Source organism: Urtica dioica, chromosome 4, assembly GCF_054948205.1.
Source record: "Urtica dioica subsp. dioica isolate 48M chromosome 4, U.dioica_male_clone48M_v1_H2, whole genome shotgun sequence".
NCBI classification, from domain to species: Eukaryota; Viridiplantae; Streptophyta; class Magnoliopsida; order Rosales; family Urticaceae; genus Urtica; species Urtica dioica.
Genome location: NC_142759.1, coordinates 32,794,268 through 32,808,159, shown reverse-complemented (window position 1 = coordinate 32,808,159; position 13,892 = coordinate 32,794,268). Strand labels below are relative to the sequence as shown.

Sequence of the window (13,892 nt, the reverse complement as noted above, 5' to 3'; positions counted from 1 at the left end):
ACCAGTTGGTCCGGCCTTGGGTCGAACCGTTTGGGGCTCCTAAATCGTTGTCCGAAAAACAGCGACAACAAACTTTAAAAACTCCAATAAGTGGTTTTGAGACAAAAAGAAATCCCTAATTTTCAAAACATAGTGGAGGTAGTTATTGCAAATTGCAACGACATATTTGTCACGATAGATGCCATGATTATCAATTTATCATTGTATAAATTGATTTTATAAAAAGGGAACGGCCTCTCAAAAAACTTTTACATAACTAATTTTGTTTGGAACCCCACACATTACAATGTCGTCGACAGAATTAAAACGTTTTTTCTTCTTCTTCTGATAACCACATTTTTCCTTCTTCCATAATATGATTATCTTATACATGATTATAAAAATTAATTTTAGCACCACTTCCAATGAAAATACTTTTATATTTATATACCTGGTCGACCAATTTATTTCCATTCCCAAAGGATAAAAAGGGTTCATTTGATTGTGATCTGATCATCTTGCATTCAATAACATATAGACCTCTCTCTCTCTCTCTCTCTCTCTCTCTCTCTCTCTCTCTCCAATAGAAAGTGGGTAGGTTTTAAAAGCTGAAGGGCTTGATCTTTTATTGCAACAATTGTTGGTTGTTGGCTTTTCCGGAGAATTAAAGGGAAAGAGATAATGGGAAGATCGCCATGCTGTGACAAGAAGGGTCTGAAGAAAGGTCCTTGGACTTCTGAGGAAGATGACATTCTTGTTAATTACATCAAAAACAATAATGGCCATGGAAGCTGGCGATCACTACCGAAGCTCGCAGGTCATCATTCTCTTTACTTTCTAGATAGCTAGATTGATCTTTTTCATTCTTCTTTATCACTAAATATATATATATATATATATATAATTTTGCTTTCTTTTTGCTTCCCTTTTTTCATTTTTTTTTCTCTTTCAAGATACCGAGACAATTGATGTCGGATTAAAGAAGTAACTCAGAGACTATTATACGGAAAAAATAATTTTTTTTTCCTTTTTCTTTTTCTCATGTGTTGAATAAGATTTGAACTCCTGGGAAAATGGCCGTTATGATTCTCCTCTGTGAACCTATAGAGTCATTTGGTTTTGTTTGTGTATATATACTAATACAAACCCATGTCTTGACGCTAACTAAATATCTATAGACAACATATTTCAGACTTGACTAGCTCTCTAATCTCTATAGAACTAGTATATCACAGATAACTCCACAGCATGAAAGAAAAAGAAAAGCCTTTTTAGAATGAGAAAGTTTCTTTTATTTATTTATTTTTTTTTTTTTTGCTTCACAGAACAGTGTTATGATAATCCTTCCCTTCTGCCTTATATTATTTTTTTATTTATTTTCTTTTACTGTATATTGGTATGTTGTGTCTCATTCCTAGAAGTAATGTTTTGTGAATTTTCTCCAAAGCAAAAGTCATCCTAACCTCATTAGGTTTCATGTAATTTCCTTCTTCAGTGGACTTTTTGTTTTCTTAAAAAACTTACCTTTTTTTTCATCTGTTATTAGGAAACAACATGCCACAAATAGGTCATAATTGTGTTATTTTACTAATGTGTCTCAGTTATTAAAAAGGCATTAAATTTGTTTTTAGTGAAATTAATATTCGTGGTCCGTATATAGGTCTTCTTCGATGTGGGAAGAGCTGCAGGTTAAGGTGGACGAACTATCTAAGGCCAGACATAAAAAGAGGCCCTTTCACTCCCGAGGAAGAGAAGCTCATTATCCAGCTTCATGGCATGCTCGGCAACAGGTACACCTCTAAATATATATCTTGATTTATTTTTATTATTTATAATTTATATTCTCTTCGCTACTAATCTTACTTACTTCAAAGCCAGCAAAAATATATTTAATTGCTGGCTCACAGCTGCTACGTGAATAACGTGACTAGAATAAGTTTGCTCGTATAAACTAATTAGCATTGTTGACAAGTCAAGGGAAAATATCAATATAAATATGTCAGTCATCATTTCGGTCTATCAGCTGACTCTCTATTTCATAAGTATACACATTTCTATAATGTCACTCAATAATTTTATTTTTTTTTAGTTTTTTGTTTGAATATATATTGAATACAAACATAATAACTATTTGAAATACTTTCATTCATTTATGAAGATTTCCCCCCACCGAAATATTACAAAATAAATTAAATAAACTTATTCGACCAGTTAAAACATACTTTATTTGATTGCATTTCAAGCGGTATTTTAAGACATATTCATACAAACAAGCAAAAAAATTGTGGACCGATTGATGATTTTGCAGCAGCATGAATATATGAGATATTTTGTAACTAATTATAGACAGTTAACCGAGAATAAACACTGAATCAACGAAGATTTGTGATATAGTGTCACTGTCGATGTTATATAATTTTCCGATAAATGAATATAAAGTTTCTGTATATAGAAGGAAGGTATAATCTGATATATGTAATGTATGTGTGAAGATGGGCTGCGATAGCGTCTCAGCTGGCAGGAAGAACTGACAACGAGATAAAGAACTTATGGAACACTCACCTGAAGAAGCGCCTCCTCTGCATGGGAGTGGACCCACAAACGCACGAGCCCTTCACGTCGCAGCACCAGTACCCCTCCGCCACGTCATCCTCCCGCCACATGGCCCAATGGGAGAGCGCCAGGCTGGAGGCGGAGGCGCGGCTCTCCCGGGAATGCTCCCTGTTCGGGGCCCCAAGCTCGGCCCTCGCCCAACCCAACTCCGACTTGTTCCTCCGCCTCTGGAACTCAGAGGTCGGAGACTCCTTCCGCAACCTGCAGGGCCGCGGCGTGGATGAGGATGATGATGACGTGGCCTCCTCGTCCTCGACCAAGTGCGGGTCCGCCTCTGCCGTGACCACCGAGGCTGCGACGCTGGTGGTGGGCAAGAAAGATGACGAGGAAGAGGACGAGTCGGAGCTGCAGCTTCTGCTGGACTTCCCAATGATCAACAACGACATGAGCTTCTTGTCGGAGACCTCCTTCATCTGCCCCCTCTGACCCACCTTTTTTTGTGTGGGCTCAATTCCTATTTATTATTATTAGCTTTTGTCTCAGGCTGGTCTCTATTTTGGTGTCAAATCTAGTCCCCAGTATTAGCTTTTTTAGGCTAACCTATTTCAATTCATCACCCGGATATTTATAACTTTGGTTTAGTTTTTAACCAATGCGAGTGGTGCTTGTATATATATGATATATCCAACATTAAAATGTCATTACTGATTATTGGAATACTGGATTTGCTGAATTATGATGGAACTGCAGGCATATAATTTTTTTTTTTTCATTTTCGATTAAACTAAAAAATAATCCGATGAAATTTTGAATTTCCCGCAATTTTTCCCCATAATTTCTGATTCATGTCAAATTTACATATCTAGTGGACGTTGATAAAATATTAGATGAATAAAAGCAAGCTGTGTGATATAAGCTAGCGGGTCTCAGTCTTGATCATCAACTAGCGGGTAGGACAGAAGATCCGGATTCAGCTTACAGGGCCTGTTTAACTAAGTGTGAGGCCTAAAGCGAATTGCTAGAATACACCTCTTGCAAGATATCACTATATGTGAAACAAATAAATTTTCACCACTGCTCAAATTATTGCCGTTGGTAATTTTGTAAACAAATCCGTTCAGCACGAGCTGTAAAGTACGGTTGAATTGGCCTTTGATTAACCTTTTACGTCCAGGAATATAAATTTTCAATAAATTGCATTGATAAACATTCGGTCAAAATTTTGTGGGCCTTATTCAGATGAGAGCAAAGGAGAAATTCAACAAATATTTCTACCGAATATGGTAATTCCCTAAATACTTCAACTATTCAAATATTCCATAAATATTTCCTTTTTTTTAATTTCAGATAATTGGGTTGTTATTTTAAGTGAAACTATAGAAATAAAAATAAAATGTAAACAGTAGTCAAAATAATAGTGTGAATAATAAGAAAAAACTATGAGGATTTTTAAAATAAAATGAGATATTCTCATAATTAGAATGAGAAGTAAGACATACACAAGACATTGACGGTTCTTTATGTGGCATTGTCTTAGTTTGGCAAAACTGTGTGTTCTAGATTGCTCAAGACAATGTGCAATTACTTGTTCAAGATATGGGTTGCACAAGTCACGTGGTCTGTCTTGCGTCAACTTAATTAAAAATATTATGTTTTTAGTTTCGATATATTTGCATATACGATCGGATTTGGTTTCCCGGTGATTCGATTCGCAGAGATTATGTTATTGACTCTATTAATACTCGCTTAGGCTTTTATTAGAGCAATTGGCACTTTTATGTCAAAAACTCGACCTTGTTCTTGAACCAGTCTCTTTATAGATCTACATCGACAGCTGGTTCAAGATTACTTGCTAATGTTGTGCTTTATTTGTACAGAGATTGTAAGTGTGCGTGTGTGTGTGTGTGTGCGTGTGTGTGTGTGTGTGTGTGTGTGTGTGTGTGTGTGTGTATGTGTGTTTACGTTGATACGCTGAGAAGATCTTCAGGAGAGGGTCGTGCGATCTTCGAAAGAAAAGTCGCGTGGAAAATAGAGGGATCTCAAATATAAGGGGAGCTTAGATTTTATTTCATTGGAGATTGGAGTAGACGGCAGTTTAAGATGGAGTCCACAAACTTGAGTCCTTGTACCTCTGAGATCTACATCGACAACTGGTTCAAGATTGCTCGCTAATGTTGTGATTTATTTGTACGGAGATTGTGAGTGTGTGTGTGTTTACGTTGATACGCTGAGAAGATCTTCGGGAGAGGGTCGTGCGATCTTCGAAAGAAAAGTCGCATGTAAAATAGAAGGATCTCATATATAAGGGGAACTTAGATTTCATTTCATTGGAGATTGGAGTAGACGGCAGTTTAAGATGGAGCCCACAAACTTGAGTCTTTGTACCTCTAATTATTATAGTGAATTGCTTTCCACCACCGTACGTATTTCACGCGAACCAAACTAAAATGTGACTATGACCCTTCTCAATTTGTTGGATTGGATTCAAACCCAAGGATCCTTCAAGATCAGGTTCGGTGAATCCGAGTACCATAGCTTATGTTAAAGCTCAAACCTTGCAAACAGTGTGAAAAATCGTTTGATAAATCAGATATAAACGCCACAAGAAATTCCCTTGATTAGTTTAGAGTAGTTTCTTCAAGAAACAACGAGAAATCTCTCACAAATCAATTAAAAAAATGTTCTGAACACTATTCAGACCTTTACAAACATTATAAACCGTTTGTCAATGCTAAACAATGCAAAAACAAACTGAAATGAAATAAACACACTTAAACACAAATTAAAACTATAATTAAATGTCATATAACATGAAACTAATGACATTCATTGTGAAATTCAAAATCCCCTTTGTTGCTACTGTAAATGATATCATAACTGGCTAATTCTCATTTGATGCCATAAGCCTTCTCTAATCATATTTTGTTTGCAAAAGTAGGTATAGCTTTACTGAGCTTAAAAAGAGTGTATTTGGGCTCTTGTTTTTGGGCTTCTTGGACAAAGTTCTCCATCTCATCATTGAGTTGTTTAGCTCTTGATCTTGTCATTGGTCATGGTTGATCTCGGATTGAGTCTTTAACAAAACCAAAAATGTGACTATGACCCTTCTCACATATGTGTCCAAACCCAACCGCCGGGTTCAAAAATCAGTGCATAACGCCCCTTTTTGGCTTGTTTGACGTATTGCTCAGTTCTCTTCAAAATGTTATTCCGAACCTTCTCGTGAAGTATTTTCACAAATTCTACTTTTCTCTGACCATCTAAATTCAAATGCTCAGTAATAGGTAATGGTGATAAATCCAAAGGAGTTAAGGGATTAAAACCCCACACAACCTCAAATGGTGAGAATCTAGTAGTAGAATTTATTGCACGATTATACGCAAACTCCATATGTGGCAGACGCTCTTCCTAAGTCTAAATGTTTTTACTAATGACAACCATCAACAAAGTAGACAAAGTCTTGCTCACGACCTCAGTTTGACCATCGGCTTATGAGTGACAAGAAGTAGAAAACAAAACCTTAATCCATAATTTACCCCACAATGTCTTCCAAAAGCAACTTAAGAACCTAGCAACTCTATCCAAAGCAATTTTCCTAAGCATGCCATGTAGTGTCACAATCTCATGAAAGTACAAATTTGCAACATTTGAAGCATCTTCAGTTTTATGACATGAATTAAAATGGGCCATTTTAGAAAATGGATCTATGACCACAAAAATTAAATCATGCCCACGCTTACTCCTAGGAAAACTCAAAACGAAATTCATTGAGATATCAATCCATGTGAACTAGGAATGTGCAGCGGTGTATATAAACCATTTATTTGCACTCTCGATTTTGTTTGCTTACAAGTAATTGATAGGGTGTTAAATCTATAAATATTTTATATTGCATTCATATGCATTTTAATTATAAAATTATATTTATGAATTTAAATGATGTGTTTATGATGTTATAGATTTATTTGGAGATAAAGAATTAAAAGGGTGTGAAAGTCTAGCAAATAGAGGCAAAAATAAAGATGGACAAGCAGAGCCGGCTCAAAGAAATTGGGGGCCTTGGGCGAGAAGAAAAATGAGGGTCTTTTATAATTATATATAATGACAAAATAGAAAGCAAGAAAATTACACAAAATCCACTTTTCTTGCTTTTTCAGATACAAATTCAGAAATTAAATCTTTATACTCAAGTTTGTCTAACAACTCTTTTTCAACTGACAAAATAGTAAGTCCACTGAGTCTTTCTTGACACATAGATGACCTCAAATAAGACTTTATCAACTTCAACTTGGAAAAACTTCTCTCTGCGGAAGCAACAGAAACATGAATAGTCAACATTATTCTATAAGCAACATAAGCATTAGGAAAAGAATCAATATGCGTAATATAATTAAGTATTTCCATCGAATTGCTATCATCCTTTTGAAAAACTTCCCTTAAAACCTTTAATTCAGAAAATAAATCCAAACCATCTAAATCAGAATTTCCATCATACCTTAAAAAACATTCAAGATTCAAACAACATTTTTTCAAAGTATCTTCATCTAATAGCTTAAGTTTTTTTAAGTTAAACAAAAAAACCAAACAGATTTTCAAATACTTTAAATTGTTCAAATCTAGTTCTAAGAGAAGTTATTATTTGATCAACCATAAAAATAAAATACTCGACCCTAAATAACTCCTCGGGAGATCTTATGTTATCATCAACATCATTTTCTTCAAAATGTTTTTTTCTACGGATAACTCTTTTTTCTCGAAATTTAGGATCTATCTTCATCTCATTTGCAATTTCTTTTGCGGAAATCATAGCAGATAAAAAATCCATTTTCACGCTAATTTACAAAAAAAAAAAAAAAAACAAGGCCTTTTAGTTGATCTATAGCATCGTCGATATGAATATCTTGACTTTGAAAGGTTTTGCTAACCGAATTGACAACAAACAAAATATCATACCAAATAGTCATACCTAGCAAAAATTCAAAATCCTCCAATTCATATATTGCTAGACAGTTAGCTTCACTCTTTATTTTGGGATCTTCACTTGTTTCTTCTAACTCAAATAAAGCATCTCGAATTTTAGGTGCTTGAAATTTAAATGCTTTAACACTTTCAATGCGACTTTCCCAACGAGTTTGTGATAGTGACTTGACTGTAAGATTAGATATATTATTTTTCAAAAAATTTCATCGTTTGGGAGAAGAAGAAAATAATGAATAAATTCGTTGAAGAACTCCAAAAAAAGATACGGCCCTAACACAAGAGTTTGCAACATCACAAATGACTAGATTAAGACTATGACAACCACAAGGAGTATATAATGCTCTAGGATTTACATCTAATAATCTTTTTTGTACACCTTGATTTTTTCCTTTCATGTTAGATCCATTATCATATCCTTGACCTCTTGCACATTGTATATCAAGCCCTAAACATTTAAGTTCTTCCACAAGCTCATCAAAAAGTCCTTTTCCGGAAGTGTCGTCTACATTTAGAAATCCTAAAAAATATTCTTGAATCATAATAGGATTTGTAGAAATATTGACGCACCTTAATATCATAGTCATTTGTTCTTGATGGCTTACATCCGGAGTACAATCAAGAATAATAGAGTAGTATTTAGCCGCTTTTATTTTTTTCAAAATTGTATTTTTCACCTCTTTTACTAATATTTGAATCAATTCATTTGAATATTATGTCCTAAGTAATGATTGTGAATTTCACCATTTTGAATACGACGAATATGCTCTTTCATGATTGGGTCAAATTCACTAATCATTTCAATTAAGCTCAAAAAATTCCCATTGTTCTCTTGAAATATTTTCTCATTACTTCCACGAAATGCCAAATTATTTTTTGCTAGACTTTTCACAATGGCTATGATTCTTACTAAAACATTTTTCCAATGTTCCTTCTCTTTATTAAATTTTTCTTGGACATCTTTGTCAATTGTTTTATTCTTAGACAACCCCACTTGAAAATCAAACCAAGCACTCATATTAATCAAATGTTCATTGTTTGTCTCGTGACTCTTCAACTTAGAACTAAGATGTTTCCAATCTCTAGTTCCTTCATTTCCTAGTTGACTAATACATTGTTTAACACCAAATAGTTTGCAACAAAAATAATATACTTTGTCGAAATCTTTAGAATAAACCAACCATCTCCTATCATGTTTCTCTCCATTTGATAAATTTCTTACATAATGAGAAATTGCAAAGTGTCTAGAATTTTCATCTTTGGGAAAAATTATATCACTTTCACGTATTGGACCTTTCTCTATTACTAAATTTTTTGACTTGTTATCTAAATTTTTCCATCTTCCCGGATCATAAATACGAATCAAGTCATCATTAGTTTCTTGATTTTCATTATCATCTAGTGTATTCTCAATTTCATGGGTATTCTCTACAATTGGGTCAGTGCTATATCGCCTAATACTTCTTCATTTATTTCTTCATTCGATTCTTTGCTTGAATTTGCTTGATCTTTTTTTATTGCTTAAAACAAATTTTTCAATTGCTCCTCTTTGTGATTTAACAAAGCTTTCTAATTTTCTTTTTTTTTTTGAATTTTTTCATATCCCGATGGGTATTTCCTATTCGACATATCTAACACTAATTACTAAAATGTTGATATTAAAAAAAACGCAACACACAAAAGCAAAACTTATAATATAAAAACTAATAGAAAACAAATAGTAATAAAAAATAATAAGAGAGAAAGATAAAGCCCGGAAATATTGAAATAGCTTGATATCTTGATCTCTTCTCCTTGTAAACCTGAAAATATAACAATAAGAAGTTGAGTTTTTTTTTTAAATATAAAAATCTCCTGATCTTTTTTTTTTTGGCCACTTGAACGTTTTTTTTTTGTAAGTTTTGAGTATTGTAAAAGCAATTGAATTAGACAAGTATAAATAGGAGGATAAAATATCTATTTAACGGTAAAAAAAAAAAATTAACGTCCATACCATTTAAATCGCAGCATCCAAACCAAGAAAATCGCAACACATTTGGGCATTTAATTGTTTGCCGTTGTGCAAGTGACAACCATGTATAATAAATGGCCAATGGGCTTATTCCCTAAAAATAACTAAGCCCACAATCAGACTGCCCACAATTCCAATTGAACTTCTTTTACGTTAGGCTATTTTTTTTTTAATAAATCAGAAATGGGCTGTCCTTGGGTGGGGGCGTTGGGCCTTTGCCCCACTCGCTCCACCCTTGGGCCGGGCCTGTGGACAAGTCTGGAAGAATTCTTGCTGGAGAGATTGTACATGCTGCCTCAACATTTTAGAAGTTCACGTTTGTTTATTAATCACCAAATATCTAGAGATTCATTATAATCTTTAATAGCTAATGTGGGATAATAATGATTATGGGCCTAATATCTAAACTTGGGTAAAAGCCCATTACGTGAGCTTCGAAGAATTATAGCCCATCACGTGAGTTGTTGGAAGACAATCGGATACCAGGAGAAGAAAAAAAAGGAATAAGGACGCGAAGGAACGGCGATTGCTACTGGACGGCCACAACACTTCAAAACAGTTTTATTCCTTTCTCTTCAATGAATTATTATTTATCTGATTCAATAATGTGTGACTAAATTCCTTAATGGTTTGGGGAAATTTCAAAACCGATATTGCAAAGTTCCTTGAGTAATCTATGAAATTTTGTTTCTCTCTATTTGATATTTTTCTATGAATTGTGTTTAAATTGGTTAGGAAGCTTACTAAATTATTTATACACGCTTTGATAGCTAGTTTGAATATCGGGATTGTTTATGATCAACGGTCTGAATTGTGGCAAAAATATGGGATTATTCATTTATGAACATATTGTGAGAAAGACCTTGTTTAATTAATACGCTTGATTAGTTAAACTCGATTAGGCGGTTTTTAGAGAGTATTACCAATTCTAGGTTAGTTCAATAATGCGTGTTAGGAATTAATTAGGATTGAGTGTGAGAATTCGTGCGTTCGGGTTCGAGCAAATCTTATGAAAACCTGAACTTCGGTGCTTAACGGCTGGTAATTGAGTAGACATATTAGGAGGAATGGCGCAATAGAAAATTCATGTTAGGCTAGTCGTGGCGAGAAATCCCTTGACCATATTCATCTCATTAGTGAAAGTTCTCGTTATATTTACTCATTGATTGTTCTAGTTAATTTTCTCTCGTGTTATTATTATTATTGTTATAAGAAAAATCCCCCGGTTAATTTAGTTGAGAAAATAAAAGAATCGTAACTATTCGTGTCTCTGTGGGATCGACCCTTATTTTCCCTATACTATTGTTAGGAAGTGTTGTCGGTCGTTTTCGGAAAACCCGGAACGCCGAGAAGACGCACCGCTCAAGGGGCCGATGGTCAGGCCGGAGGTCCTGAAGAGTGGCAAGACTTCCCTCATGAGTCGCCGGCAAATCATTGAGCCGAGACTCTCAATCCTTAGAGTTGAGCTTTGCTCCTCGAGTCGAGTCGCTCTCCTCAAGTCGAGCTTCGCTCCTTGAGTCGAGGCAATCTCCTCGAGTCGAGTTTCGCTCCTCGGACGAAACCACGGGATATTCTTTTCAAGTCGAGCCTTGAGCCGGTCTCCTCAAGTTGAGCATCGCTCCTCGAGTCGAGCCTCGAGTCACGGTCCTCGAATCAAATCTCGCTCGTCGAATAGATACTTTCGTATTTCGCGCAGCAAGCGCTAAATGTGAAGCCCATGATGGTTCAACGGGCCCAATAGAACAAAGGCCGCGAAGACCCACAAAAAGTCAGGCAGGCGCGCGCCGCGCCCAGTGCGCCGCGCGCCGCGCCCGGATAGGGTCGCGCCACGCGTAGGGCAGCGCATCCTGCGCGCCGCGTGCTGTGCGCAGCACGTAGGCTGCGCGCCTCCCCGTGACGGCGCGCACGCCCCTAGTCCTACATGGACGATAAAGGACCCTCCTAAGGCCCTCAAACACCTATAAATACCTCCTCTCACCGAGGGGGAAGGGATCCAATAGTTTTCTATCGATACGCTCAAATTCTTGCTCTCCTCTGCGTCTCTTGATGCCATCTTTGGCCTAAAGCATTCCTACAAGTCTCTCTCGTTCTCAGAGGTTCTGAACGCTCTTGCGGACTCCCGGACGTCACTCCCTCTGATCGAACGCCCCCTAGTGCCCAGGTACGCTGCTAGGGTTCTCCATTGAGAATCTCTTACGCGTCTAACACGCTAGACGCGCCCGCGATCTCCAAAGTTCTGAGACGTCGCCGAGGACTCCTCCGCGCTCCGTCTCCTTCGTCGAGTATGCCTCTCTCCTAGGCCCCGCGCCTGACACTACATCTCACACGCCTTGAACTACGTTCTGACCTGATCCCATACAAGGGTACGTAGGCAGCCGACACAAAAGGCACGGTCACTCCTCCTCCTCACCCCTTCTCTCCTCTGAGAGGTGGGTTGACCGGAGAAAACCTAGCTCGAGACTTTCGAGTCCACACTTTTGGCCCGGGTGCAATCACTTGGTCCGGCCTTGGATCGAACCGCCCGAGGTAGATAATAGTTGTTCATTTTCGTGCGACAACATTTTGGCGCTAGAAGGAGGGGGACTTCCCGACCTGTTCAGCCCAACCTCTTGAAAACTCGACTTTCTCGGACTTGAGAAAAGATGAGTAGTCACCCACCCGTACGTTCTGAGGGCGTTAACAACCCCGATAACGTCACTGGGACCAAAAAATATTTCTTGCGCTCTCACACGCATGGTGACGAAGACTAACTCCACGAAGAGAGTTCGACCCGCTCACCATCTCCATCTCCAGATAGCAGATGTTGTCGGTCGTTTTCGGAAAACCCGAGACGCCAAGAAGGCACGTCGCTCAAAGGGTCGATGGTCAGGCCGGAGGTCCCGAAGAGTGGTAGGTCTTCAAGCCCTCGCCCAAACTCTTGACTCCTCGAGTCGAGCCTTGAGTCAATCTCCTCGAGTCGAGCTTCGCTCCTCGAGTCGAGCCTTGAGTCAATCTCCTCGAGTCGAGCTTCGCTCTTCGAGTCGAGCATTGAGTCAACCTCCTCGAGTCGAGCTTCGCTCCTCGAGTCGAGCATTGAGTCAACCTCCTCGAGTCGAGCTTCGCTCCTCGAGTCGAGCTTTGAGTCAACCTCCTCGAGTCGAGCTTCGCTCCTCGAGTCGAGCCTTGAGTCAATCTCCTCGAGTCGAGCCTTGAATTATTCCTCGAGTCGAGCCTCGAGTCATTCTCGAGTCGAGCCTCGAGTCATTCTCGAGTCAAGCCTCGAGTCATTCTCGAGTCGCTCATCGAGTCAAGTCGCTAGTCGCTCTCGTCGAGTTGAGCCTTGCTCCTCGAATCGAGTCACTCTCGTCAAGTGGAAATCTTCATACTTCACGTAGGAAGAATGATATTCGAAGGCCCGCAAGAGCCCGGCAAGACGAGCCGTTCATCACGCACACAACACGCTACGCCGGCCCGGCCGTGCAGCAGACGGCGCGCCGCGCCAGGCAGGCGCGCGCCCCGCGCTCTATGCGCCGCGCCCCCTGCGCCGCGCTTTGTGCGCCGCACGCGCCGTGCGCCTCCACTTGATGGCATGCGCGTTCCTAGTCCCACATGGACGAAAAAGGGGCCTTCTAAGGCTCCCAAACACCTATATAAACCCCCTCCCATTGAGGGAAAAGCCATCCCATAATATCCAATAATTCTATTCATCTCTGATCGACACGCTCGATTTCTTACTCTTCTCTGCTTCTCTGGATGCCATATTTGGCCTGAAGCAGACTCTCTTCTCCCTCCCGTTCTCAAAGGTTCCGAAGCACTCACGGGGACTTCCCGGACGTCGCTCCCTTTGACTGAACGTTCTCCGGTGCTCAAGCACGCCCCTAGGGTTCTCGACTAGAGTCCCCCTCGCACGTCTAACACGCTAGACGCGTACGCGATCTCCGAAGTTCTGAGACGTTGCCGAGGACTCCTCGCGCCCCGTCTCCTTCGTCGAGCACGCCTCTCCACCAAGGCTCCACGCCTCATACTGCGTCCTTCACGCTTAAACTACGTTCTGACCTGATCCCACGCACGGGTACGTAGGCAGCCGACAACCAAGGCACGGTCACTCCTCCTCCTCACCCCCTACCTCTCCCGAGAGGCGGGTTGATCGGAGAAAACCCTAGCTCGAGACTATCGAGTTCACACTCTTGGCCCGGGTGCGATCACTTGGTCCGGCCTTGGATCGAACCACCCGAGGTTTTAAATAGTTGTTCATTTTCGTGCGACAACATTTTGGCGCTAGAAGGAGGGGACTTCCCGACCTATTCAGCCCGAAATCCCTTCTATTCATCTTCTTCTTTTCTTCTGCGAACTCAACCTTCTCAAACTTGAGAAACGATGAGTAGCCAACCAC

The 13,892-nt window shown here is 39.1% G+C and overlaps 1 protein-coding gene across 1 annotated transcript; it reads left to right on the top strand.

Annotated features, from left to right (window-relative positions):
- The first annotated feature begins 483 nt into the window (after positions 1 to 483).
- Positions 484 to 3,271, top strand: LOC149401500 (transcription factor MYB17-like). The gene is made up of 3 exons (XM_089611472.1): positions 484 to 796; positions 1,640 to 1,769; positions 2,472 to 3,271. Exons 1-3 carry the CDS (start codon positions 661 to 663, stop codon positions 3,016 to 3,018), a joined length of 813 nt encoding a protein of 270 aa, XP_089467598.1. The 5' UTR covers positions 484 to 660; the 3' UTR covers positions 3,019 to 3,271.
- Positions 3,272 to 13,892: the final 10,621 nt, after the last annotated feature.